Source organism: Symphalangus syndactylus, chromosome 10, assembly GCF_028878055.3.
Source record: "Symphalangus syndactylus isolate Jambi chromosome 10, NHGRI_mSymSyn1-v2.1_pri, whole genome shotgun sequence".
Classification (NCBI taxonomy): Eukaryota; Metazoa; Chordata; class Mammalia; order Primates; family Hylobatidae; genus Symphalangus; species Symphalangus syndactylus.
The window spans coordinates 116,299,027-116,327,013 of NC_072432.2; the positions used below are offsets into that span (position 1 = coordinate 116,299,027).

Genomic DNA, 27,987 nt, shown 5'->3' on the forward strand with positions numbered 1-27,987 from the left:
TTATTACTATGTGATTATTACCAAAAATAACTCTATTGTATGGAGGAGGAAGATGTTTAAAAATGATCGGCTCCCCTGGTGTCAAATATGCTAGTTATGCCACCAAAATAGTCAATATTTTATCTTCGAATGTAAATACACAAAGGCAAAGCTTACTATCTTCTGGAGGGGTATTTCTCCTATTATTTATTTGCTTATTTATTTTGAGACAGGGTTTCACTCTGTTGCCCAGGCTGGAGTGCAGTGGTGCAATCATGGCTCACTGCAGCCTCGACCTCCTGGGCCCAAGTGATCCTCCCACCTCAACCTCCTAATTAGCTGGGACCACAAGCATGTGCCACCTCACCTGGCTAATCTTTGGTATTTTTTGTAGAGATAGGTTCTTGCTCTGTTGCCCAGGCTTGTCTGAAGTTCCTGAGTTCAAGTGATCTACCCGCCTCAGCCTCCCAAAGTGCTGGGATTACAGGTGTGAGCTACTGCACCTGGCCTTATCCTTTTAATTGCCGAAGATGGTGAGGAAAATAATTCAGAGGTTATTCGGGCCAACACGGAGAAATTCTGGGTGAGTTGAGGAAAACATCATATGAACTGTGTCAGCGTTCATATTAAATTAGCTGATGGCCCCATCTGTATTTTCACTGAAATGACTCATGTGTGGTGTTTTAGTTTATTGAGTTTCCTTGAATATTTTCTCTTTTTCCAAAGCTATAAAAACTAGTGATTTCCTAGTATTTCCCTCTCAAAGCAGTAAAGGGGCTTTAGGAAATTGAAAGGAGGGAATTGGAAAGTTGGACTCCAAGCCTCTCAGCGCAGGTTCCACCAGAACAGTTCCCATTTAAATATTAAAGTCCAGGTGTTATGGGCTAAATTGTGACCCCTCAACATTCACATATTGCAGCCATAACCACCCCCCAGTCCTCCTCCACTCAGAATGTGACTGTATTTGGAGATCAGGTCTTTAAAACGGTGATTAGGTTAAAATAAGCCCGTTAGGGTGGGCCCTAATCCAATAAGACTGGTGTCCATATAAGAAGAGGAAATTTGGGGATCTGGTATGGTGGCTCACACCTGTAATCCCAGCACTTTGGGAGGCTAAGGCGGGCAGATCCCTCGAGGCCAGGAATTCGAGACCAGCCTGGCCAACATTCCCTGTCTCTACTGAAAATACAAAAAAATTGGCCCAGCGTGGTGGCTCACGCCTGTAATCCCAGCACTTTGGGAGGCTGAGGCAGGTGGATCATGAGGTCAGGAGATCGAGACCATCCTGGCTAACATGGCAAAATCCCATCTCTACTAAAAATGCACACAAAAAAAATAGCCAGGAGTGATGGCATGCGCCTGTAGTCCCAGCTACTCGGTAGCTCGGGAGGCTGAGGCAGGAGAATCACTTGAACCTGAGAAGTGGAGGTTGCAGTGAGCTGAGATAGTGCCACTGCACTCCAGCCTGGCTGACAGCGAGACTCTGTCTCAGGAAAAAAAAAAAAAAATTAGACATGGTGCATGCCTGTAATCCCAGCTACTCAGGAGGCTGAGGCACCAGAATTGCTTGAGCCCAGGAGGCGGTGGTTGCAGTGAGCTGAGATCATGCCATTGCACTTTAGCCTGGGCAGTAGAGCAAGACTCTATCTCAAAAAAAAAAAAAAAAACAAAACAAAAAGAAGAAGAGGAAATTTGGATACAGAGACTCCAGGGGTGCACGGTGCACAGAAGGACCACCACGTGAAGAGGCAGCAAGTGGGCAGCCATCTGCCAGCCAAGGAGACAGGCCTCAGAGGAAACCCAACCCTGCTGACATCTTGATCGTGGACTTCCAGTCTCTAGAATGGTGAGAAAATAGATTTCTGTTGTTTAAGCCACCCACCCTGTGCTACTTTGGTATGGCAGCCCTGGCAAGCTCATTCACCTGGGTAGTATTTGTTTGAGCAGAGGGTTCCACAGCTAATAACTGTTGGAAATCACTGGAATTGAGCACGAGCTTTGGGATATTCACCTCGGTTGGAAGCACAGCGTTGCTGTTTAGTAGCACATTAATATTGGGCCATTTATTAAACACTGGGACCCAATTTTTATGTCTGTTAACTGGGGTAATAACAGCTACTTTGAGGGATTTCCATGGGGATTGTATGGGGTAATGGATATAAAGTACCAAGTGCACAGTAGAAGCCCAATTAATGAGGATGCTGACCCCAGCCCTCCCCAGGACCCGGGCTGGGCGGACACTGCTCTAGTGACTTTTGCGACGCCATATCCTGCCCAATGGCACTGCGCTGGGGAGGGCTGGAAATCAGTGCATTTTGCAATTAAGGGAGGGTCATTTTAAAAAATGTTTGCTGAGTTAGGCGGGGCGCGGTGGCTCATGCCTGTAATCCCAGTACTTTGGGAGGCCGAGGCGGGCGGATCACGAGGTCAGGAGATCGAGACTATCCTGGCTAACACGGTGAAACCACGTCTCTGCTAAAAATCCAAAAATTTACCTGGGCGTGGTGGCGGGCGCCTGTAGTCCCAGCTACTCGGGAGGCTGAGGCAGGAGAATGGCTTGAACCCGGGAGGCGGAACTTGCAGTGAGCTGAGATCGCACCACTGCACTCCAGCCTGGGCAACAGAGCAAGACTCCATTTCAAAAAAAAAAAAAAAAAAGTTTGCTGAGTTAATAAATTTTCAAAATTTTGCCAAGTATGCAAGTAGTGCTACTTTGAATGATTTGGGAAGAATAAAAAATAGGTATATCCTGCAGCTTATGAAAATTGCATGCCTATATTATATATGCACTCTATCATAGAGATATACATTTGGATACATACATTACAGACAATTTTATGTGAAAAGAGCAGGACTCTAAAGAGGAAATAACCGATCATCGTAGCACTCAGAGACAACCACTGCCCACATTTCAGTATATTTTCCTTCACTGTCTTTTCTATTGCCTTTTTTTTTTCTTGAAATGGAGTCTGGCTCTGTCACCCAGGCTGGAGTGCAGTGGCTCAATCTCAGCTCACTGCAACCTCCGCCTCCTGGGTTCAAGCGATTCTCCTGCCTCAGCCTCTGAGTAGCTGGGATTACAAATGCCATGCCTACCACCACACCTGGCTAATTTTTGATTCTTAGTAAACATGGGGTTTCACCATGTTGGCCAGGCTGGTCTTGAACTCCTGGCCTCAAGTGATCTGCCTGCCTCCGACTCCCAAAGTTCTGGGATTACAGGTGTGAGACACTGCGCCCAGCCTCTATTGCCTTTTGTTTAGTAAATGAGATCAATTTTGTGTCATTTTTTTCATAACCTTTAAACTTTTAAACATAGGTACTTCTTATGCCGTTACAAAGGCTTAATATTCATTTTTAGTATCTATTTTTCCTCCATCCCCTTGGGCCCCAGTGTGGCCATAGACAGGCTCTGATGTGAGGTTGGCTTTTGAGCTAGGGAAAATAAATCTGGATTTTTAAAAAAAATTATTTTATTTTATTTTGCTTTTTGAGATGGAGTCTCACTCTGTCACCCAGGCTGGAGGGCAGTGGCACGATCTCAGCTCACTGCAACCTCCGCCTCCTGGGTTCAAGCGATTCTCCTGCCTCAACCTCCTGAGTAGCTGGGATTACAGGCGCCCACCAACACGCCATGCTAATTTGTATTTTTAGTAGAGACAGGGTTTCACCATGTTGCCCAGGCTGCTCTCGAACTCCTGACCTCAGGTAATCTCCCTGCCTTGGCCTCCCAAAGTTTTGGGATTACAGGCATGAGCCACCACACCAGGCCATAAATCTGCATTTGGAGGTACTGTCCAAATTTCTGCAAAGTCATTTCATTGTAAGGAGACCTTCACAGGAGACCCCCTCACCCCATCTGGGTTCCCATGACTCTGTCCCTTTAAGAAGATGCTAGAACTCTGGAGAGGTTGAGGTCTCCTGGGAACTGAGGGACAACAAAAGTGTCAGAGATTTGGGGGGTGTGGTGGGGACTCTCCTGGCTGGGGTGGCACACACAGAGGCTAATCAGGTAGAGTGGGAACTAGGGAAGGTGACTCATTCCCCTCTCCCACCAGCCCCTGCACCTCCACACCCTCCCCTCTCTCCCACTTTCCCTCTTTAGTTCTGGCCCTTTCTCCACCATCTCTGCCTTTCTCTGCTCTTTTATCACTCCCACCACCTTGGCTCCAGAATGGTCTTCACTTCTGGAAACAGCTCTGGCTTATAAGAGTTTCTTAGTTGATTTTCTTGGATTTTTTAGGTTAAAAAAAAATCAAAGGTCGGGTGTGGTGTCTCATGCCCGTAATCCCGGCACTTTGGGAGGCTGAGGTGGGAGGATGGCTTGAGCCAGGAGTTCAAGACCAGCTTGGGCAGCATAGTGAGACCCCCCCATCTCTACAAAAAATACAAAAATTAGTTGGGTGTGGTGGCGTGCATCTGTAGTTCCAGTTACTGGAGGCAGGATAGCCTGAGCCCAGGAGTCCAGGTTACAGTGAGCTATGATCATGTCACTGCACTCCAGGCTGGGTGACAGAGGGAGACTTTGTCTCAAAAACAAACAACAAACAAACAAACAAACACAAAAACCACCAAAAACACAAATATTCTGCAAACAGTGAGAAGTTGATCTCCTCAAATGTCTAAACTTTCCAGTTTTTATGTCTTTTTGTCAATTTGCTTTTGCTAGTACCTCTTTAAAAAAAGGTAAACACTAGAGGCATGGGTACATAGCCTTGACTTGTCCTGAAGTGAATATGGTTCCTCTGTGCTTCTCCATTTAGCCCTGTGTGGTGTTTTGATCATTTTATTTAGATCCTTAAATGAATTTGCATAGAGTTGTTCTAACTGTGAGTTGGGTAAAGAACATATAATAATGTTTCGCTTTTTGAAACATTCTCTCTGTCACCCAGGGTGGAGTGTGCAGTGGCGCAATCTCGGCTCACTGCAAACTCCGTCTCTTGTGTTCCAGCGATTCTCATGCCTCAATCTCCCGAGTAGCTGGGATTACAGACGTCAGCCACTACGCCCGGGGTTTTGCCATGTTGGCTAGGCTGGTCTCGAACTCCTGACCTCAAGTGATCCTCCCACCTTGGCCTCCCAAAGTGCTGGGATTACAGGCATGAGCCACCACTCCTGGCCTCTTTTTAATCCATTTTAATGTTTGTGATATAATTGAATTATCCCATCTCTGGTTTGCTTGAAACGCTTTGGCGTTACTTCTATCACTGATGTTTTTTTTCTGGCTTCCTCTCCCTCCCCAGTTATATTTTTTTTATATGGGCAGTATTTCTTTCTTAACCAACTTCCCTAACTTCTGGCAATTATTTGGAAAACATAGCATTTACTGACTTTGCCACTGTTATATGCCTCTTCTCCTCCCCACCATACTTTGGAATGTACTCTGGGGTTCCTGTCCCAATTTATGGCGATAAAGAAATTGCTTTTGTTTTTACATTCTATAGCCCTGCTTTCAAGATTTATAATATTTGTATACCATTTTGTTGCTCTGATTATTTAAGTTAATTGAATGTTTTAAGTAAATGAATTATTTAGCACAAGCTGTCTTCTCCCAGGTCATCCCAGCTTGTGAGTCATTTATTTGAATTCATCTCTTGGTTGTGGGGACTATGTCTTCTGGTGGCTTTCCAGGAAGGACCGTGAATCTCAAAGCACAACTCAGAAATATTTCGTGAGCTGGGTAACTAATTCACAAGCACACCAAGGAGACAGACATTAGATCCTTACCAAGGGACAAAGACCTAAATAAGTAAATAAACAAACCAGTGGGAGGATTTATAAAGACAGAAGAAAAAGGTGCCAGCCTAGACAGGGTGATTTTTCTAATGATTAGCTGGAGGCTATCGAAGAGGCTAGTCTGGGTGATCTCTTCTGGAAGAGATTGAAGAGGTCACTAGAGAAAAAAAAAAAGTCAGTTATCTATGGATTTTGCAAGATATCTTTTGAGTTAAGCTGTGCAGTACACGTGGCAGGCTGTCCCTACACAGTGTCTGCCAGTATGGCCTGGCATCTCCACCTGACAGGCCAGCATCACTCCATTTCTCTTGGCAGAATGTGAGTGCAGGTTTGAGAATATCTTTCTATTGCCATCACAGTTTATAGAATTTTCCAGTCTTAACATTTTCCATCTAAAATTCTACAGATATTTTTCCATTGTTTTCTGGCAGATGAGTTGCTAGGAAAATCTATCAGCCACTTAATTTTTTTCCTTTGAATTTTGCCTAAATCAAAATTCATTTTTTTAGTTCTCAGAGAAAATATTTTTACCATAATCTGGATCAACCTTTTATTTATATATTTATTTTCTAGAACTCCATTTTAATCTGTAGCTTCACATTTTCTTTTGTTTTAATGAAATATTGTCGTATTTACATTGTGTGTGTGTGTCTGTGTGAGACACAGGGTCTCACTCTGTCACCTAGGCTGGAGTACAGTGGCACAACCACAGCTCACTGCAGCCTCAACCTCCCAGGCAAAAACGATCCTCCCACCTCAGCCTCCCAAGTAGCTGAGACTACAGGCATGCACCACCATACCATGCCTAGCTAATTTTTTTTTTTTTAGACGGAATCTTGCTCTATTGCCCAGGCTGGAGTGCAGTGGCGATCTAGGCTCACTGCACACTCTGCCTCCCGGGTTCATGCCATTCTCCTGCCTCAGTCTCCCGAGTAGCTGGGACTACAGGTGCCCACCACCACGCCCGGCTAATTTTTTTGTATTTTTAGTAGAGACGGGGTTTCACTGTGTTAGCCAGGATGGTCTTGATCTCCTGACCTTGATCTGCCCGCCTCGGCCTCCCAAAGTGCTGGGATTACAGACGTGAGCCACCGCGCCCGGCCATGCCTGGCTAACTTTTTAAATTTTTGGCAGAGATGGGAGTCACTCTGTTGTCAGGGCTGGTATTGAACTCCTAGGCTCAAGTGATCCTCCTGCCTTGGCCTCTCAAAATGCTGGAATTACAGGTATAAGCCTCACACTGCCTAGTCCAGGGAACCTGGGCAGACAAAACAATGCCATGGTGTGGCCTGCTCCCACTTCCATTAAGCCAGCATGGAGTGTGGGTAGGGCTGGTGGAACCAGAATCCAAACGGGTGCTCTCTGCTCATCCTTTTTCCCCAGGAGTTGAATGCCCTCCAGTCTAGGGACTGGGGACCTGTCAGATTTCCTGAAGCTCCTCTCACAACCATGCCCAGAAAGGAAATTCATGACTTAGCTCCCTGAGTTCTCTCTGCACTTTGGTTTTGTCTTTATTCTAGGTCCTTTTTTTATTCTTCTTGCTGCGTATCTGGAAAGATAGGTTTTGTAAATGTAATATAATGCCACTGTCGTTTTAAGAAATGCTTTGGAAAAAATTGTGAGACAGCAAAATGCATCTAATTTTTTCTCCATTTCTCCATCCCCAAGCCACTTCTCCCAATCAGCTTTTTGAGGGACCGCCCTCCCTCCCCCATCCCGCCTATGCCTTATGTCAGAGCCCACTCAGACTGCCCCATCCCTGACCAAAACCTAGGTCTTAAGTGCCCTTAGGTCAGTGCTTCTGGATTCAGAGTGACCAAGGGATTGCATTTTAATTACTTTCAGGGAACAGAACGATTTCAACCCTGGTCTCCTAGATTGTAATCATCCATCCCACAGGCTGTCTGATGGCAAGAATTTCAAGCCCCATTTAAGGTGGACGCTGGAATTATTTCTGGATGGAGCAGAGTAGCACAAGCTGCTGAGCTGCAAATCACTGTGATAGTGGCTGCCCAACCCAGTAACCCACGAGGCTAGCACACCTTGTCAGTGCCACTGTGGTGTGAATTAGACCTTTTTACAGGTTACATCAGTACGGGAGAAGGAAGGGCAATGATGGGCAACAGTGCTGAAATATCTGGTGCTCAGAAACTTCCTTCCTCTTTATTCCTCTGTTAGGTCCCCGGGGAGGGGAACAATGAATGGGAAACTCTAGCACCGCCGCTAGCTAGCATATAGTACTATTAGATTGGTGCAAAAGTAATTGCGGTTTTTTACTTACTAGCAAAACCACAATTACTTTTGCACCAACCTAATAGTAGCTGAACAAAAGTGTTTGTTGAACTTAATTGATCTTACAAGACTGTGCCAACATTGAGGAAAAAAAGAAAAGAGCCCATCTTGGAATCAGACCCATCTTTGCTCAAAGTAAGACTCTGGAATGTACTATCTGTGCAACTTGAGGCAAGTTATTTCACCTTTCTGGGTCTCGGTTTTGCCATGAATGTGAAAGCTAGTCGTGTCGCTCTAGGAGAAGCGGTTTGTGTTAGTGGCAGGTGCGCCCCCTCCCCATAGGTGACGAGAACACGCCCTCTCCTGTTCCTGCGTTACCTCCCCCAGGCCGCGCGGTGGCGCTGCGTCTCTGCAGCGGCCCGGGCCTCTCTGGGGCGCTCGGGCGCGCTGGCCTCTGGGGACGCCGAGGGCGGCTGCGACGCTCCGAGAGGCCGCGGTGAGTGCGGCGGCACTGGGGGGTGATAGTCCCGACCCCCGGGCTCCCGGGTGGGAAGGGGCAGCTGGGCTGCGCGGAGCAGGCCCCCGTGAGACCCGGGAAGGAGCGCAGCGCAGGGTGTGGAGCCACCCTCAGCATCCGACCGCAGGCGGGGACGAGAGCCTTGGGCAGGAGCCGGGAGACCCCTTCCCTGACCCCTGACTTGCCGGGGGTCCCTGGCATCACTTCCCCGCCGCCGAGCCTTGGACCAGAGGGTTTCTAAGGCCCTTTCGGTGCCGGCGTTGCGGGGTCGCGGGTGATCCGGGGGTCTGTGCTCTGACCCCCGGCCCTGCCCGTCTCTCTTGCAGGCTCTCCAACCTGTCACCCTGGCCCTTCTTTGCTTGGACGGTGTCTTCCTCTCCTCAGCCGAGAATGACTTCGTCCACCGGATCCAGGAGGAACTGGACCGCTTTCTGCTGCAGAAGCAGCTGTCAAAGTAGGCTCGTGTGAGGGGCGAGGGTGTCCCCTTGCTGGGAAGGGCAGGGTTCCCGAGCCGCCTGTGTGCTCTCCCCCAGGTGGTGCCTGGCAGCTGGCTCTGACCTTGGCCTTTAGTTTTCATAACGCCGGCCGCCTATTTTAGCTGCATCTTTGTAATTCTGAGCATCACCCTGAGACTGAAGGGGCCCGGCACAGGGATGGGGATGGGACCTGTGGGTCCCTGCCATCACCTCTATCTATGCTCAGATCCTTTGCAGTCCACCTGGGACCCAGGGGGGCAGAAGGGAGCCCAGTGTTAATCCGAGATTAACCTGGGAGTGGACCCGGTAGGGGCCAGGCCCTGGACACCTGCTCAGCACTTCTTCCCCTCCCTCCCCAGGGTTCTTCTTTTCCCCCCACTCTCCAGTCGCCTCCGGTACCTGATCCATAGAACAGCAGAGAATTTTGATCTCTTGAGCAGCTTCTCCGTTGGGGAGGGCTGGAAGAGGAGGACGGTCATCTGTCACCAGGACATCAGGTGTGTAGCCTCCCACCTTGGAGTGCCTGCAGCGGTGGTGTGTGGGTGGCCAGCTAGCTGGCCAGCCTTTGGAAGGGCAGGGCTGGGTGGAACCAGGGCTGGGACCCCCAGGCTGCTGCCATTCCTAGCCACAGCCGCTCAGCCAGGGCTGCATTTTGCATCAACAGTAGAGCAGATATGCAGTTTGTGGAATTCACTTGGCAAAATCAGCTATACGGTTGGGCCAAAAGAGAGAGAGAGATCTGTTTAAGTAGTGGGTGTGGGAGGGGCCTCCCTAGCATTCCTCTCAGTGAGCTTGTGCCCCACAGAGACCAGAAAAGCACCTGCTGGGCTTCGGTCCCCTCTGTTCCCATGTGCGTCTCACGGTGAGCATCTTACTTTAATGACTATGATCCTAGTGTTTGAAGTGACGTGTTTTTCTGATAGCATACTTCTTAAATGCAAGAGCTTACCTCCCCTGGTGTGTAATTGAAGATGGACTCATGTCTAATTTGGATCACAGCACTAGAGGGCGAGCTGGCTGCTCTGGGCTCGTTCAAAAGTGACAGCCTCCACTGTGATGCCTTCCTAAGGGATTTTCGAGGGTCATTTTGGCTGTGGTTTTTGCCTAATGCTGACCTGAATGTCACTCCTGAATGACAAGTGGCTCTAGTAAATCATTTTCCTTTGGGCCCCTACACACTCTGATTACCTCCTCCCATTCCTCCTCCAGGGTACCCAGTTCGGATGCCCTCTCTGGCCCCCGCCGCCCTCCTGCCTCCTACCCCAGCAAGTACCACAGTCCTCGGCCCACCTCCAACCAAGGAGCAGCTGCGGTTCCCCGAGGTGCCCGGGCTGGCCGGTGGTATCGTGGACGCAAGCCAGACCAGCCTTTGTATGTGCCCCGGGTGCTGCGCAGGCAGGAAGAATGGGGGCTGACCTCTACCTCGGGGCTCAAGAGAGAGGCCCCAGCTGGCACGGACCCAGAAGAGCCTGGAGATGTTGGTGCTGGAGACCCCAACTCTGATCAGGGACTCCCTGTGCTGATGACTCAGGGAACAGAGGACCTAAAGGGCCCAGGACAAAGGTGTGAGAATGAGCCACTGCCGGACCCTGTTGGCCCTGAGCCCCCAGGGCCTGAGAGTCAGTCAAGGAAGGGAGACATGGTGGAGATGGCCACACGGTTTGGGTCCACCCTGCAGCTAGACCTGGAAGAGGGGAAGGAGAGTCCGCTGGAGAAGAGGCTGGTGGCAGAGGAGGAAGAGGACGAAGAGGAGGTGGAAGAGGACGGCCCAAGCAGCTGCTTGGAGGACGATTACAGTGAGCTGCTGCAGGAGGTGATGAGGCTCTTGAGCCCAGAAAGGGAGGGCGGAGGTGAGGTGGGTGTGGCCATGGGTGGATGGGCACCAAGGGTTATGGCGTGGAGAGCAGGGGATGTGCAAGGGGAGGCAGGGCTGGGTGTTGAGTGACAGGGATTCCTTAGGGAACACAGGAGAGGAGGTGTGGATTTGGGTCCCAGCCCAGCCATGTAGGAGCTGGGCAAGTTATTTTGTTTTGCTGAGTCTCAGTTTCCTCATCTGAAACTAAAACCAGATGATAATACAGCCTTCACTAGGTCACGGAGATGGACTCTGTGCAAGTACGTCGTCATGTGTTACGGATGCCAGTCATGGAAATTACTCTTTAGCATGAAGTTCTATCTTATAAATCTTGTTTCCTTGGGACCGTGCCACTGCCCCTGAGACTGGCTGTGGGTTCGGTTGGGAGGGTGGCATCTTTTATGGCTATTTTAAATATGAAGAATGCAGACCACAGACCTGCCAAATACCACATCGCTAGTAGGGGAGGGAAAGGTCTTGGACTTGCCTAGCTCTGCCTCTTACTGACTTTGCAACTTTGGGAAAAATTACTTAACTCTTGGGCCTTCAGTTTCCTCATCTGTAGAGCAGCTTTCTAGAATATAGTTTTCAGGATTCTGTGGAACATTATGTTTGTAATTGCCAGTCACTTAGTGGGGACTCCATACAAGTAAGTGCCCTCCCGTAAAACCCACGCGTCTTGACCTTCCAGCCCAGCCTTCCTGCTGCTGCTTTTCCCAGACTTTTGCCAGGTGGGCCCCTTCTCCCCGCAGAGCTCTCAGCGTGCGGGCTAGTGGTTTGCAGCTCTGCGTGTCCAAGCTCCCCTTGCTAAAGGGTCCAATCTCTCCTAGATCGCAGACAACCTGACGAAGAAGGAGATTCAGATAGAGAAGATTCACTTGGACACATCCTCCTTCGTGGAGGAGCTGCCTGGAGAGAAGGACCTTGCCCACGTGGTAGAGATCTATGACTTTGAACCAGCGCTCAAGACGGAGGACCTGCTGGCAGCGTTTTCTGAGTTCCAGTGAGTGGTGGCCGGGGAGGTGCTGCCTTCAGAGAGGAGCTAGGATACCCGTTTGTAGCTGGGGGTGCTTGCCTGCCCCACCCCCAGCACCTAATGCTTCAGCAAGAGAGACAGAAAGTGGGTGTGTTGCCTGGGCTCTGTATTCCTGGGCAGCTCGCCCTGCTGGCCGTCCCTGGGGAAAGAGAGCACTGATTTGTTGGTTGTAGACACACCCTGGAGGCCCTAGACCTGGGCTTCCCCCCTGCATGGCCACACACCTGCCAGGATGCCACACGCCCTCCCTCAGTCTCGAGGGACATGGCAGCCTGCTCTCCTCCTCTTGCCTGCCTCCCAGTGGCTGCTCAGTGGGTCTCCAGCAGGCTACGGGCCAGCTCCATGTGGGAACTGTTTCTAGGGTGCACTGAGCAACCTGCTGGGGCAGAGTGGAGGTCAGAATGGTGGCCAGAGGCTATATTGAGAGACACGACTTCCCTCCTCCTCAGCTTCCCCACATGCCTTTAGATCCACCCTCCTGTCTTTCCTTCTTTTTTCTTTTCCTTTTTATTCTCATTTTGCCTTCTCCCCTTTCCCTTCTTTGTTCCTGCTCAGGCTTTCTATCTCCTTTTTTTTGAGACAGGATCTTGCTCTTTTGCCCAGGCAGGGGTGCGGTGTTGCAGTCACAGCTTGCTGCAGCCTTGACCTCCTGGGCTCAAGTGATCCTCCCACCTTGGACTCCCAAGTAGCTGGGACTACAAGCATGCGCCACCGTGCCCAGCTCTGCCTAGGCTTTTAGAAACCCCTTTCTGTGGCTGGGCGCGGTGGCTCATGCCTGTAATCCCAGTACTTTGGGAGGCCGAGGCGGGTGGATCACGAGGTCAGGAGATCGAGACCAACCTGGCTAATACGGTGAAACCCAGTCTCTACTAAAAATAAAAAGAAAAGAAAAATTAGCTGGGCGTGGTGGCGGGCGCCTGTAGTCCCAGCTACTCGGGAGGCTGAGGCAGGAGAATGATGTGAACCCGGGAGGTGGAGCTTGCAGTGAGCCGAGATTGCGCCACTGCACTCCAGCCCGGGTGACAGTGCGAGACTCCCTCTCAAAAAAAAAAAAAAAAAAAAAAGAAACCCCTTTCCGCATGGCCCTCGTTAACTCTGCTTCCTAAAGCCTTCCCCTGCGCTCTGCCCCTGAGCAGGAGAGCCGAAGGGGTGGCTAGGGGCAACACGTTCTGCTCTTCTGCTCTCTACCTTGATGGTGCAGCCAGGCTGGGGCCCCTGTGCCTTCCTCTGCCCGGGTGGGGCCACACTGCCTTAGGCCTCTCATAGGCTGCAGGGTAGGTGGCACCTTCCTGAGCAATAGGAATAAAGCTGACAGGAGCGTGGTGGCCCTGCTGGTTTGAGGTCCTATACCCCTCCCCCACCACAGAAACCCTTTCTTCCCCAGCTTCGGGCCCCATGGCCTTGGCTGGGCTGAGACAGGCCTGTGAGGAGTCTCTTCCTCCTTGGTATCGTGCCATATGAGCTCTTTGAGTCTTGGCTTCTTTAGTTCTAGAAACTGGTGACCTGCCTGACATATTGACAGGAGTGACATTTGTCTTTCTGAAGCTGACTATATGGGCTTCATAGAAAGTTTGCTGCAAATGACTGTCTCCGTCCCAGAAGAGATGGGACCTTGCCCCGGGCTCGTGACATCTGCGGGCTGGAGGCGAGGGGGTGTGGCTTCGGGATTCGAAGAGGGGTTTGACCGCTTGCTTTCCTGAATGTGCTGTCTCCTCTCTCCCCACACAGAGAGAAGGGGTTCAGGATTCAGTGGGTGGATGATACTCACGCACTCGGCATCTTTCCCTGCCTGGCCTCAGGTAAGGCACCCCGGTGGGCCTGGCCCTTGCTTGGATCCCCACTGAGAGAGAGGACCCTTGGTGGCCCAGGGTGGAGGCCACCATCTCCTGGGCGCAGGCTCAGCTGAGCCAGTGGGCTCTTGGGGTTTTGTTCCCAGCCTAAAACCCAGGGGGAGCCGAGCGGTCTCTGGCCCATAGTAATGCACCTTCGTGAAGAAGCTCTTCCTATTGTGTTAGTGCTTTCAATGAAAAGGCATCAGATTCAGGCAACTTTGCTGAGGAAGGTCACGGGCCTAGCCTAACAGATATTCCTGTATTAAATGAAACCACAGCAAAGTGCTGCTTTAATGGCCAAAAGCATTCGAATTCCGGAGATTTCATATGGTTCAAGTAGACACATTCTTACTCGATTTTCACTTCAGCCTCAAGATGTAGGTCAGGTTACCTCCATTGTACAGCTGGGGAGACTTCAGGGTCCCAGAGTGTCAGGGGTACACTCCAAGTTATACACCCTCTCAGTGTCACAGCTGGGGGCACCACGCTGCCTCATGACTCCAGTGCTCCTGTCCCCCTCAGTCACTTGCCTGCATTGTCTTACCACACCACCGTGCTTACATTTGGTATAATTTATAGTTACTCTGCCACACCCCCTTCACTGAGCTTCCCAGAAACAGCCTTCTGAACACCCGAGCTGGGGGCTGGGAGCACCATTGCTGCTGGGGCCCAGTCCTCAGGAGGGAGGAGGCAGCATTTAGGGAGGGAATAGGGCAGGGTGGGGTCTCAAACCCCAGAGAGGGAGATTGTGGAAAGGAAGTCAGGGAGGAAGGCCAAGAGGCTGCCCTGGGCTGCGAGAGGAATGAGCTCTGGTTGGGGTTGGCCATGGCGTTCTGGTCTCCACAGACTATGGCGGGAGCAGGTTCCCTGGCTTCAGTTTCCTCTACTGTAGAGCAGTGGGCAGCTTGGACCTGAAGCCTCTCCCAGCTCTGCTCTGCCATACTCTGTAAATAGCCGGGGTGCTACAACGCCAGGCGTGACTCAGGGCAGTGAACGCATGTTCCCTGGAGGGTCTTGAATGGTGAAAGGGGGAGAGGTTGTGTTTAGCCCTGGGGCTTTGGAAACTGGGAGCCCGCCTCTTCTGATGTCAGAATCACAGCCTCACCAGTGCTCTCCCTGACCAGCCTGGGGTGGGAGTGTCCTCTGAGTGCAGGTGTCCCTCTGCAGGCCTGTGGGGCTCTAGGAGACGAGGCAAGCAGGCGGCAGTCATCTCTTGCCCATCCAGGGTGGTGTCAGAGCAGCCCTGCCCTGAGCTTTGAATAGGTGCACGACACGGCTGCATGGGTTCAGGGTGGTGGGTGTGCCGCGGGGTCCTGAGGAGGAGGGAGTGGCTCCACACCTGCTTTCTTTCCACAGCTGCTGAAGCCCTGACCCGGGAGTTCTCGGTGCTCAAGATCCGGCCCCTCACGCAGGGAACCAAGCAGTCAAAGCTCAAAGCCTTGCAGAGGCCAAGTAAGGAAAGCGGATGGCCCTGGATAGGGAGGCCGTGTGTGCGTGTGTGTGTCTGATGTGGGCAGGGTCTTCCCCTCTGTTCATTCTTCCGTCTTGACTTCTCTGCTCTTTGGGAGCCCTGGGCTGTGGTAGCCAGTGGGGCTGTGTTTCCCCTCCCTAGCAGGCCTAGGGGGGTCTGGGGCAGGGGTCTCCCTTGGGGAGTGGCATCTGCCAGCTGCTGTGTAGGGAGGCCCTCCTGCTCATACCCTCTTCTGGGCACAGGGAAAAGCTTGGTCCTTCTTCTGGAGGGCCCTGGAAACCGTATCCCATAGGGCCGGGAAGGGCCTGGGCTTTGGGGTCCACTCCAGGACCCCCAAATGGCTCTGTCAGTTACTTCAGTTGGCCTCAGTGACACTGAGGAAGTCACTCAGTGTGTGAGTTGGTTTCTTCTTCTGTAAAATAAGCAGACTCTTCAGTCTGGAGGATTGAATGAGAGCCTGGCATACCTGCCTGGAGCCCTGAGGGCACATAGAAGGTACCAGATAACCGTTAGAGCCTCCCTTTCCCCTTCTCCTTCCAGAAACCATGGTGGGAGATTTTAGACACGAGTTTTCCATGACTTCAGAGTAGCAACTAGTAAAATGGACTTGCAAGAGGCCTGCCAAGGCCGGCTGCGCTGTCGTGGGTGGTTACGTAGCCAATACGGTCCAGGGTTTCTTGGAACAATAAATATCCTGTCCGTAGGTCTGTGAGCTCTGGGTGTTCCATCCTGACTTGATACCCCTCCCAAAGGACCCTAAAAAGCAGGGAGGTGTACAGGATGAACCGCTCAGCCCTCTCACTATAGAGACAGAGAAACAAGGGCATGGAGAGGCGACAGGTTTGGGTGAGCATCCCCTGGGGAGCCAGGATCCCTAAGTGGGCCCCCCTCTCAGGAGCATCCGGCCACACCATGGGCACAGCTGGGCCCAGGCCCCACACGTGTCACATGAGAGGCTGGCTCCGATGGCCTCTACGGCTGCTGTGTTGCTGGGGGAGAGGCAGCCACGGCCTTGTGTTTAGGTCCCCACCGCGGGGCTCTCCTTCTAGAACTCCTGCGTCTGGTGAAGGAGAGGCCGCAGACAAATGTGACCGTGGCCCGGCGGCTGGTGGCCCGGGCCCTGGGACTCCAACATAAAAAGAAAGAGCGGCCTGCTGTCCGGGGTCCGCTGCTGCCCTGAGGCCTGGAGACCCAACCGGCCTGGATCTGCGCCCTGACGTAGCTGGTGCCCCCAACACCATAAGCCTTCACAGACGCCGGAGCAGCCCCACGCCACCCTCGAGCTTCACCATGGGGTGTGGTGGGCTTTAGTTTAGTCCCAGAAATGGAGAAAAAATAAAAACTCACGTTGTTCTAATGTGATCACTTTGAAATGTGATCTGTGGGGGACGCTAGGGGGTGCTGTTCCACCTTGCAGTGCAGGCGGGCAGCTGCTGAAGGAAGGTCACTTGAGGAGCTTGGCCAGGAGGATCCCCACTGGGCCCGCAGGGCCTCTGTGCACGGCCTGCCCAATTTTGGGAGCTGGGTTGCACCTGCTGTGTAGCACCTGCCCACACTCCTTTGGCAGTTCAGGTATCCAGCCTGCTGGTCTGTGCTGTAGGACAGTTCTGGGACCCCTGGGCTGGTGCTGGTGTTAGCCAGTTCTTGCAAAATAAACGTGAACAAAGGCAAGAGGTGAGATCTGAATGCGTGCCGATGCCCTCATCGATTGTGGTTTGAGTGGAGTTGGTGCCAAGGTGGTCCTACCTACCCTCTAGTTTGCTGGGCCCTAGCATGCTGTTGACCCAAGGGGAATTCCCTGTGTCTGGGTGAGTGGCTGGCTTGGGCTGGCCACCCCCACTGCCACTGGGAATTGCTGGGAGCCCCTGACTTGTGAACGGACGCCCTCTTGCTTTGAGAAGCTGCCTGGTGGCTGTTTAGATCTAGACTTCCTATCCAGCCCTCGCACAACTCCTATGCCTCCTGACAAGTTTCATTCAAAACCACAGGAGTTTAAGAAAGATTATGACTCCTGTTCCGTTACTTTTTGTGATCTCCTTAGACCGCTTCTCCCAGAGGGTAGGAGCTGCCCCTTTTGGAGTCTACTGAAGGAGGTCCCCTGGTGGCCACACTGGGCTGGAGGGGATCTGGGGACCCATGTCCACCGGAGAAAACCATGAATGTATCTGAAGCTCTGCTTCCGGCCACTGAACATAGGAAGCCTGCTGCTCAGGGCCCAGGTCCTGTGGGTCAAAGGAAACACAGACACGTTTCATAAATCTTTTATTCCAAGTTTCAAGTATGTGTAAGTGTCTGTGATGACACCTGGTGCTCAGTGAGCGCCCTGTCACCCAGGACCCTGGTTATAGCACCGTTGAATCAAAAACCCACAGAATTGGAACAATAGGAAGATGAGTCACTTACACAGGTGGGTTGGTTTTTCCTTAGATTTGTACTTCCAAAGGCCCAGATGTCCAATATTAAATGCCAGTAAATTTGTGTTTCAAAAGTCTGTGAAAATATAATAATAGTATCTTGAAAAACAAGGGGGGGGGGTTGTGGAGAGAGAAGCACCAAGTCTGAGCTCATCAAATCAGAAAACACATGGCACCATTATCTATGTGACTATAATAGACTGGAGGGTTTCATTGGAAGAGAGGTCTAGATATTCAAGTTTGCTGAAAAGTACCTAAGAGGAGGAGAAATAATAGGATTCGGCCTGACCCTCTCTGGGGGGCTGATGAGCTCACATTTGTCCACGTGTCACTGGAGAAGAGCGCGGCTCCACTGTGTCTGTGGTGAGCTCGGTGGCTTGAATGGACAAGCTGATGACAACCTGTCTGTGGGCCTTGTCCCGGTCAAGATTGGCTCTCGGTGCTGCTCCGGCAGCTCTGTGGACAAACCCCAGCCCCCAAGGCCTTCTCAGGCCCCAATGGTCAGGCAGCAGCCCTCCATGAATGATGGGAGGGTCCCCTTCCTCCTGAGCTTCGACACGGCTGTAGGGGTCTGGACGGGGTGGGGGCCGGGCTGGGTGAGGGCGCGTAGCGTTCGTTCAGACTCAGTTGTTGGGGAAAGTCCCACGGAAGATGTGGTGTGGCCTGAAGACAGGAGGTGACCACACAGGCTTCTTTACTGCGGGGAGAGCTGGTTGTTTAAGAGCCCGCTGAAGTGCTCAAACTTTTTTTCCGTCTCTTCGCTGAAGGAACCACCTGAAGAGCGAGAATCGGGGAGAGAGAGTGGGCAAATGAGATGCTCGGGCCTTGCCTGACCCTGAGCCGGGGGAGTGGGCCTCAGGGGCTCTGCTGGGGCCACCTCTGTGTGCCCTCAAAAGGACAGGTGCCAGGTGCTGGCCATCTCTAGGGCTGGGCACACAGCAGGTGCTCTGTCAAAGTTGAGTGAACGAGTGAATAAATATAGCGCCTTTAATTTTAACCTTTTGCCAAGAGTGAGGCCCATGACTTTTCCTGCAGAGGAAAAAGCTCTGCCTTCCCTTTTGTTTCCCAAGTCCTACCATCCAAGGAAAAAAGTGTCTTTATTGGAGACTAGAAATAACAGTAGTTTGCTAGCTTCCAGCTCTTGACAGAAGAACCTGATAGGCAAAGCCCACAGATTGCTGATGCCCACATTTTTGAGGTCACATGCATAATGAGCCAGTGGCCTCAGCTCCAACCCTTAAAAAGCCTTGGGGTCTGCACTGGGCTGGCCCAGTCCCGTACCACCCTCTCTCCGTGGCCAGAGCTGGCTGTAAAAACTCAGTCTCCAACCAGGCCTGTGTGTCTGTGGCTTCCGTCCTGAATGTGGAAATGTGATGCTGGCTGCATTCCCCGAGCTCTTTACCCAAATTAGGAAGCTGCCTCTGGGTCCTTGAGAAAGTAGGGCAGCTCCCGCCTGCTTCCTGGAGTGGGGGCGGCCTGGGCCTTACCTATGTGGCAGTTGTACATCCAGATGCGGTGGCCATCATAGCGGCTCCTGCATTTCATGATGTTGTTGGAGTAATCGGATTCTGCAACCTCGAAGTTGGGGTTAATAACAACCTAGGGAGAAGCAGGCAGAGGAGGCTGCTTGTTCCCTCTGCGGCCACCTCCACCCAGGCCTGGGGCTCTGAGAGACCAGCGACCTCAGGGAAGGGGAGCGTGGCAGGTGCCGGGACCCAAGAGGAGGGTCTGTGGGTCTCAACAAAGTCCTTGGGGCGGGGAAGAGATGAGTCAAGGAGCAGAGGGAGCACGGCCTGGAAGAGGGAGACCCTGCCCTCTGTCCCTATCAGTGTAACACACACCCCTCTACCCAGGGTGGGCCTTCGGAAGGGGTTCACCCCCTCCTGGGAGTTCTGGGGAAGGCAGGAGTTGGGGTCTGGGGAGGCCCCAGAAGAAGATGCTAAAGAGAAGCAGAAGGGTGCAGGTGTGGGAAGCAGGAAGAGGGCTGCCTGGGCGCTGGAGATGGGACACTCGTCACAGGCGTGTGACTGTGGACATGTCCCTTCCTCTCTCTGTGACAGGTGGGACTTGGGCATCCGTGTCCCTGTCTGCTCTGCTGGCTGAGGGCCTGGCTCTGGGGCTGCTGGAGAAGCTGCACCCTCTCCCCATCCTTCCACCCACCCCTGCCTCCGCATCCCCCCAGCTACAGCAGGAATAGGAAGGACATATTCTGGGAGGGTGTCTGTGAGGGGACAGAAAAGGGGAGGTTTGCGGTGAAGACCTGAGGAGAAAAGAGAAAGGGAGGGAGAGGGAGAAGAGACAACAGTGGTGAACAGAGGGGCAGAGGATGCAGATGACAGGCCTTCCCTCAGGGGTCCTGCCACATTTGGAAGGGCTGCAACCCACAGCAGGGGGGCGGGTACAGGCTCGTTCAGGAACATTCTCTAAATTTGGGGCCCCAGAAGGGCCTGGGCCTGGACATGACCCTTTAGCAGGCCACTGGGCTTGCCCAAAGAGGTGCTGTGAGAAGCCAAGGCCAGCCTGGCAGCCGGCCCTCTGCTGTGGCCCAGCGGGGCTGTTCTGGGGGCCTGCACCTGGCTCAGCTCTGTCCTGCTGGGGCTCTGTCCCTTTAGCTAAGGAGGTACATGCCCTGCTCCAGGGTGGCTTGAGTTTTTTCTTTTCCACCCAACCATTCTAGTTGCCCCCTCGTCCCTGGCCCACGCATGGCATGGGGCAAACACAGCTCCACATGCCAAGGCCTCCAGCTGTGCAGGCCTAGGCAGCTCCTTGGCCACCCAGGCGTCTCGACAGTGCAGCCATGAGGGCGGCTGGATGCAGCAAGGGCTCGTGTTGGGGACACGAGGGCCAATGTGACGTGTAGGGTGGAGGTGGGGCTGGAAATCTGTGTCCCCCACTGCCTCACCCCACTCATCTACTGCAGGCCGACATCTCACGAGGGCCTGCAGGAAGTGGCTTTAGGTTTCTGTATGTCTGTGAATCCAGGAAATGATGAGAAAGTAGATAAAGCAGGGGCCACCAGGAGGCCCCTTCAGCCCTGCCTCTGAGCAATGCACAGGCCCCTCTGTGTGGAAGGTCACTTCCTCCTCGCCCAGCTCCCCCTCCTGTCCTTCATAGCACCACTGATGTCTGAAGTGAAGACCAGCACTTGTGTCCCATGAGTCCCCAGGCCGGCGCTTGTAGCACCTAAAGCTCCATGTCTATCTTAAGGGGAATGTTCTTTTTGATTAATCAGAGGTATTAACATGCCCCTAATGGGTCCATTTGCTAATTGTATTGTTCAGGGGTTGAGAACACAAAAAGTTGATATGTCTGGGGTTGGGTGGCCTATGAGGGTAATGATGATGCCCCTTCCTTGGGAGATTAAATCAAACAATGCATTCCCCAGGCTTAGGCAATTAATAGTAGTTATTAAGTGGATGGCACTGGCCAGAATACAGGGAGATACACACTGACCCAGCAAAATGATAGCAAACCTCAAACAGAAACCACCAAGCACTGTATACGTGCACATGGCCACGGCTGTTCATCTTTCAAAATAAATAACTCTCTGGTTAGGCCTCTCCAAGTCTGTGGTTCTGGGCTTGTGGGTGGAAAAGTGCTTGGCTGTCTGCTTTCCAGCCTCTGAAACTGCCCAGGAATCCTCCGAAAGCCCCTCTGTGGTGACTTCTCTGAAGGTGTTGTTTCTTCAGAGGACTGTCTGTAGATGGGGACCGTGGGCCAGGCCCTGGGCTGGCTGAATGCCCCCTCAGGAAAGCTTTCAAGGCGGAATGACACATTTCTGGTCATCCACTTTGCTAGCCAACAGGGCAAGCTGGAAAACGAGATGGGTGAGGACGTAGGAGAGTGAGAGGGTGAGATAAAGCTTCTGCAGGCGGACGTGTACCCGTGCACCAGGAGAGACACTAGGGACACAATGCCCCTTGTCTCCCCCAGTTAGAGCCCTGGCCAGAACATGCCGCTGTTTTCAGGAAGGAGGGAAGCCAAGGCCCCCTGGTTCCTCCTCAGGGCTGGCCTTCTGCCCAGGCAGAGTATGTGGAAACAAATCCCGGCAACCCCTCTGACAAAGAAGTCACCTGGCCAGGCTGTCTCTCGTGTTCAATATTTTACTTTTATAGATTCACTTGGCATTGAGAATGGCCCCTTCTGCAGATCCTCCTCTATGAGGCAGATATTTCTGGAAGAGCTAAGTCACAGATATTTGCAAGTGACTGGCTCTTTATGAGTTTGCTTTCAGTCTTGAAAGCACAGACCAAGGCAGGCTAGGGCACTAGGAGAAATGGGGATGGCGGAGAGAAGAGCTCCATAGGAGACAAGAGATGTGGGTTGCCTGAGCGTGTATGGAATAAACTGGCCGGAGGAGCAAACCTAGCCTGCTGATGAGTTTTGATTTGCATGCACCAGGTGTTAACTCAATGAAATGTGAATGTCTCTGGCGTCTCTGGTCCTGTGCACGCCCTATTTCCCAGGCCCCCATGCCTGACATCTTTGGGTTAACTGATGGACTGTGATGGCCTCTGGGGGTAGCACCTTGCCCTTTAGACAGCCTGACTTCCATGCCCCTGTGTGGACACCAATGGGAAGGAGCCTGTGGAGGTGGCCTCCCCTCCTCCCCCTGCAGGGCTGGCACCCCTTCCCACCCACCTCACCTGGAACAGGTAGTCTCCAGGGGGCACGTCAGTGATGTCAACCCACTGGCAGTCGATGTCATGGCGGTACATGTCCCAGCAGCCCATGGTGATGCCCTGATCGCCGAAGTTGGCGCACTCGTAGTTCTTCTGGATGTCTGCGGGCGGGGTAGAGGAGAACTCATCACCAGGGAACCATGGCCCCACTGCCGTGCCGTCTTCCTGCTCCCAAGGCCCCTACCACTGCTTCATCTGGGCTCGACATCCCACCCCACTGTGTGGGCTGCTCATCTGTTCTCATTTCAATAGAACCCCCCCACTCAATTCCCTGCCCACATCCTGCTTCTTCCCTCAGGCCAGGCTCAAGGTCCCCTTCCTCCATGAAGCCCTCCCTGATCACTCTGATCCACCCTGGCCTTTCTGTGACATCCTCAGCCTGGGGATAACTGCATGTGTGTGTACCGGGGAAATCTCTGGTGCCTGTGGTTTAGCATAACGTGGGGGACATACTGTCTGTCTCCTCTGGAGGATCAGCAATTAGAGTGTAGGCCCATGTCTCTCTGACACTTACATGTTACCTGCACACGGTAAGAGGTCAACACCTGTCTGCTATGTGATTTCACGGCAAGTCAGTGGCAGTCCACTTCAATGAATAACAAATTAAACACACATTTACTGAGAAGCTGCCATGCCTGGACACTGCTGTAAACAGTGGGTCTAGTAAGAAGAACTGACATGTCTACCCATGAAGAGCCCCCAGGGCTGCAGGTGCACTAACGGGTGATCACAGGGCAGGTGTGGTGACCTACTAGAAGTGTGAGCAGAGTGCCACTCCTGCCAGGGGCAGGGGATGCTTCAGAGGAGGGCATTTGAGATATAATTGAAGGATGACAGCCTGGTGTGGTAGGGACACTTGGCACTGGGACACCAGAAAAAAGGTTGGTGGCAGCCAGAGTGGGAGGGGCATATGCATCAGGGTCTAGGCTGCTGAGCCCAGATGGAGCAGGGTCCCCAGAGTCTGGATCTTGTCCAGGAGGCCCTGTGGACCGACCAGTGCCGGTCAGCACAGCTCTGGGGAATCCGGGTGCCCTTGGAACCAGCTCATGCCCATGTCCCCAGCGCCTCACTATAGCTAAGGAAGGTCCAGGTGGGGAAAGGTGGCAATGGTCAGAGTGACACAGGGTCAATGCCAGGCCTGGGCTCCAGCCAGGTGATCGTGAAGGCAGAGGCATTCGAGTCCCTCTGAGGCCTCCCATCCCCCCACAGATACCTCCTTCACATTCTGTGTCCTCCAAGCAGAAGCTGGCCTTGTGGCCCTCTGCCACCTTGGTGCCATTGAGGTTCAGCAGGTCGTAGTGGGTGAACACTTCCATGCTGTGGTAGTGCCTGGAGCGAGAGAGAGATGGCCTGGAGGTCAGTTTCTGGAGCAACTGCTGCTTGCAAGCAGAGGCCTGGCTGGCGATTTGCCTCTGGGAATACTTCGCGGGGACCAGAGGGGGCCGGATGGGGAGAGGAGTGGATGGGAGGCCTGAGGAAAGGAAAGCCGGTGCTTCAGAGGCAGCTTCAGGGCTTTGGAGTTAGATCCCTGCTCACCTTGCTAAGCCTCCATCCTCTCCTCCGCTGCATGGGAATGATCATCGTAATGCATGGGGTGCTGTGGGTACCGGGAAGGTGAGCGGATTAGCCAGCACTGCATATGATAAGCACAGAACTCCAGCTATTGTTTTTAATAAGCGTGCAACTGGCTCTCAAAGCCCCTTCCTGTTTGATGCACTTTCTTCAGGGTAATTAAAAAACCCCACATTTTGATGTCTTTTGAAATGGAATATGGTAGGGAGAAAAACCAAAGGGGAGGAGGCATGATTAAGGGGGAGAAGCAGAAAGAACAGAACAGTAAGGAATAGAACATGTGCCCTGCACAGGACACACGCAGGTACCCCAAGGTCGTGCCTGTGCTTCAGACCCGGTCAGGAAGGGCCTGCAGCTTCGCCTCTGGCCCTGGGAGGTGAGCAGCGAGTCTGTGCTCCTCGCATTGTGCAAATAAAGCAGGAAGGAGCAGAAAGACAGCTGTGAGGCCCTCTGGGAGGGAGACTGACTCATCCTCAGGGTCGCACAGCAGTGGCAAAGGGAGGCATGTCCCCGGGGGTTCCAGAAGAGAGTTCTGCAGGAGAGCTTGTGCAAGCAGACTGCAAATCCCTTGCCGCTGGGTTTACATAACAACGCTCCCTCTCTTCCCTTGGGAGGAATTGAGAACAGATGCAGAGTCTTGGAACACATGCGCTTGGTTTAGAATAGCCCTTGGTTCAGAATAAACAAGGGAAACGGGGCTGTCGCCTGTTGCTGCAGGGCCTTCCCGAAGCCTGCACTGCCCAGGCCCAGGGCTGAAGGAAGCAGGTTGTCTTAGCCTGATCCCAACCTGCAATATGCATGTCCCAAGTGTCTGCAACTATTCTAGATGCTTGTCTCTGCCATTACAGGAACATTTGGAAAATGAGGGAAACTGAGGAACAAGGTGCCAAGTCATGGGAGCAGAGTCCCCTGTTTTGTTGGTGCAGGATCTGAGCTTCGTCTTCGGCAAAGAGGGGAGGGTGGCTTTGCCCACTCTTGGGGCTGCAAGATTGAATAAGATGAATGGCATCAAATAACTAACACGAATGAGTAGTCAGCACTTGACATACCTGTCCCCTTCCTCGTGACACTCCCATCATAGCAGTCACAGTAGCAGGATTTTTATTACCTCCACTAGCACTGCTGCTACGACGGCCGGCGGGAGCTCCTCACTTCCCCAGCCCCCTGCCCTTGGCCTCAGGTTCCCTCTGCTGTGTATGGGCGGTGGGGGCACGGGGAACGGGGAAGACAGCAGTGAACAGGATAGGTTTCCTGGGAGGAAATTCGAGGCTCTTTTCCCTTCCTCCTGCATTTGCCGGTGCTAAAAATATCAGGAGTTGCTAAGTTGGGCTTCCCTCGGTCACTCATGTTTCTGGGTAAAATGACGCTAAGCCCGGGTTCCACTGAGAACATTCAAAAGGAGGCATTTTGTGGCTGTGGAAGTGACGACTTTGAGAAAGTCTATTTTGGCTTCTTGAAGGAGCAAGAAGAGACATGAGGTCTGACTCACTGCCTAAAAAATGTCTGCATTGCTCAGAGAGGGGCCTTATGTGACCATGTTTACCAGCTGGAAAGACTGAAGAGAAATAGGTTGATGCTCCGTTGTCTAAACAGAATTCAGACGGAGCATACAGACAGACTCTTGTAAGGATGACCCCTTCCCACTCGTCGGCTTCCTGCAGACTTGATTTAAATCTTCCCCAGCTTCAGTTTTTCCCCTGCAAACGCTCAGAGGGGAGCAGCTGGTTTCATGGCCTCCCAATTTTCCCTGGCTTCTGTCCTGGGCATCTCCGCTTTGCCTCTTAGGCATATGTGGTCATCCCTCCCTAGGGCCACATCTCCTTCCCAGCTGCCTGGATTAGAGCCTAGAGCCCCCGCCCACCAGCACTACCCACCCATTCCCCCCAGGAAATACAGAGCAGCACTCTGGGAAGATGGGACGGTGAGTCCTGGCGAGGAAGGTGTTCCTCCTCTTTCCAGGCTGAGCTGTTGTGACCCTTGGGTGTCTAGGAGGGGGCTGGATCCCTGGGGTAGAGTTAGGGAAGCGTGGACTTGGAAGGAAAATCCGGAATGCTAAGGGGAGAGAGAGCCTGACGCTTGGCGGAGGTCACTGTGATCTGGACAAAAGGAGACACAGCCTTCTACCGTGAGACTGCAGAGCTCAACGCTTTTGTTTTTGTTTTTGAGATGGAGTCTCACTCTGTCACCCAGGCTGGAGTGCAATGGTGCGATCTCGGGTCACTGCAACCTCCGCCTCCTGGATTCAAGCAATTCTCCTGCCTCAGCCTCCCGAGTAGCTGGGACTATAGCACACGCCACCATGCCTGGCAAATTTTTGTATTTTTAGTAGAGATGGGGTTTCACCATGTTGGCCAGGCTGGTCTTGAACTCCTGACCTCAAGTGATCCACCCGCCTTGGTCTCCCAAAGTGCTGTGATTACAGGTGTGAGCCACTGCGTCCAGCCCAGAGCTCAGTGTTTTAAGACATGGCACTCGTCAAGGGAGGAGGTGTTGGATGCAAAACGGATGGCAGATAAAGCTGGTTCAGAGAAAGATGGGAGAAGCAGGTATGTTCTTTGCTGTCCTAGGTCGTTGGTGGCCCCAGTGAAACTCCCAGTCAGAGCCTCGGTGCCCTTTGCAGAGGAGATGCTTGCACTCTCCATCTTTTCCTACCCCAGCCACGTGTCCCTGTGGCATCCAGAATGGACAGTCCTGGAGGTGCTCTGCCACAGTGGGGGCAACACTCCTGTCCTCGTTTCAGAGAACACTGGGATGTTTCCATCCCAGGAGGAGCTGCCAGAAAGGCAGAGGCCCTTCTGCTCGCTCCACCCCCCCATCCCCCTATGCCAGGCAGCCCCCTGGCAGGAGCAAGCCCCACAGATGCGATGAGGGTCTCAGATTGGCTCCCAGGGGCCACATCACATCTGTGGGCTTTGATCCTCCCAGGAAGCTGAGCCATACATGTGATAGGCAGGGTGGAGTGAAAGGGAGTCTCTCCTCTTTGCAGCAATGCCATCCCTGACCCGGAGGACTGTCATCTGAGCTGGAGCCCACACCCCCTGCTTCTCCAACTCCTACTCCTCCCCTGGGGCTCCCCCGAGGTGGGAGAGCCAAGCCCCTCGGCCTGTGGAGCCTGTTGTGCATCTGTGCCCTGTGCTCTGTCCTGTCAGAGCTGTGGCACATCGTGCCAGTTGAGCACAGTGGCCCCACAAGAGGCAGGAGAGAGACGCATGGAGCCCATCGGCCAGGGCACAGTGCACATGAGAGAATAACTCCGGCAGCACTTTCCTCCAGGTCTGGTTGTCAAGGAAATTTCCAAGGGGGTCAGTCTTTGAGTTTCAGCCAAGGGCTTTCAGAGAACAGAGCTCTCTTCCTCAAGGTAGCATCAATTAAACTGGAAATGGCATTTTTTCCCATTCCCACTAATTTAAGCCAGGGTTCTCAAGCCTGGCTCCAGATGGCCTTCAGAGTGTCTGCAAATCTGCTGACATAGGCTATTAAACTTCTAGAAATATTTGTTTTGAGGAGAGGAAGGGCCAGCTCTCATCAGCTTCCAAAAGGAGCTCAACAGAGGTTTGAGGCCAGGATCCTGTTCCTCCCACAGCACCTAGAGAAGGCACCTGGAGCTTGAGGGACTCCTCTTAAGGTCCCTAGGATCTTACGGTCATCGTTTCTCAGCTATGGACCAGGAGGGGGAGACCAGAAGATACATGTGCTCAGCATGTCCTTCCTTCCCTCCCATCCCCTCCCAAGCCATTGACTGGAACATCTGTAAGCAAAGAAATAAAATAGACCACAGGAAAAGCGGGGGAGCGGGGGGTTGGGGAGCAGGCAGGGAGCCAGAGTCTCCAGATCAGAACATTCCCAGGATGTCGCCATGTGCCTATTCTTAGAGGAGACGGATTCCCTGCAGAGTAAGTATATGGCACAGGGAGGTTCCTACCATGTAATCTCTGGGTGGGCTGCCATATGCAGGGCTGGGATGCAATTACCTTCTGCTTATAGACCCACAGGCAGCGTCAGCCCCCGCTGCCCCGGGCTTCCACCCACACGTTCCCCGAAGGGAGCCAAGCACTGTAACCGTCATGACTTTAACTCTACTGACTTACACCCTGAAGAAGACTGGCGTGCTTCTCTATAAAGACCACACCTTCTTGGGCTAATTAGGACGTTCAGAACATTCAATTGTTTGAATGGAAAATCAGC

General features: G+C 52.7%; 2 protein-coding genes across 7 annotated transcripts in view; one reads left to right on the plus strand and one right to left on the minus strand.

Annotated features, from left to right (window-relative positions):
* The first annotated feature begins 404 nt into the window (after positions 1-404).
* R3HCC1 (R3H domain and coiled-coil containing 1) lies at positions 405-26,871 on the plus strand. 6 transcript variants are annotated; one of them, XM_055295690.2, is made up of 9 exons: positions 8,188-8,253; positions 8,363-8,443; positions 8,791-8,918; positions 9,300-9,437; positions 10,150-10,753; positions 11,626-11,798; positions 13,560-13,630; positions 15,020-15,115; positions 16,184-16,496. In XM_055295690.2, exons 1-9 carry the CDS (start codon positions 8,215-8,217, stop codon positions 16,312-16,314), a joined length of 1,461 nt encoding a protein of 486 aa, XP_055151665.2. In that variant the 5' UTR covers positions 8,188-8,214; the 3' UTR covers positions 16,315-16,496. The 6 variants fall into 6 exon arrangements, with proteins under 6 accessions (XP_063466921.1, XP_063466920.1, XP_063466923.1 ...); XM_055295692.2 differs by lacking the exon at positions 8,188-8,253 and having other exon boundaries at positions 8,393-8,443; positions 10,150-10,209; positions 10,336-10,753; XM_063610851.1 differs by lacking the exons at positions 8,188-8,253; positions 8,363-8,443 and adding an exon at positions 405-1,825.
* LOXL2 (lysyl oxidase like 2) overlaps positions 17,384-27,987 on the minus strand; it is a 103,680-nt gene continuing 93,076 nt past the window's right edge. The window contains exons 11-14 of the mRNA XM_055295683.2: positions 23,444-23,559; positions 22,195-22,331; positions 19,036-19,147; positions 17,384-18,322 (exon numbers count right to left, since the gene is read on the minus strand). Of these exons, the coding sequence (XP_055151658.1) occupies positions 18,243-18,322; positions 19,036-19,147; positions 22,195-22,331; positions 23,444-23,559 (445 nt within the window). The 3' untranslated portion in view covers positions 17,384-18,242. The remainder of the gene's footprint in view (positions 18,323-19,035; positions 19,148-22,194; positions 22,332-23,443; positions 23,560-27,987) is intronic.

Excerpts from the sequence above, each read along its gene's own strand:
- R3HCC1 (XM_063610850.1), top strand. Across the intron at positions 11,799-13,559 it reads GCAGCGTTTTCTGAGTTCCA|AGAGAAGGGGTTCAGGATTC; the intron begins GTGAGTGGTGGC and ends CTCCCCACACAG. Across the intron at positions 15,116-26,224 it reads CAAAGCCTTGCAGAGGCCAA|GTGTGAGCCACTGCGTCCAG; the intron begins GTAAGGAAAGCG and ends CTGTGATTACAG.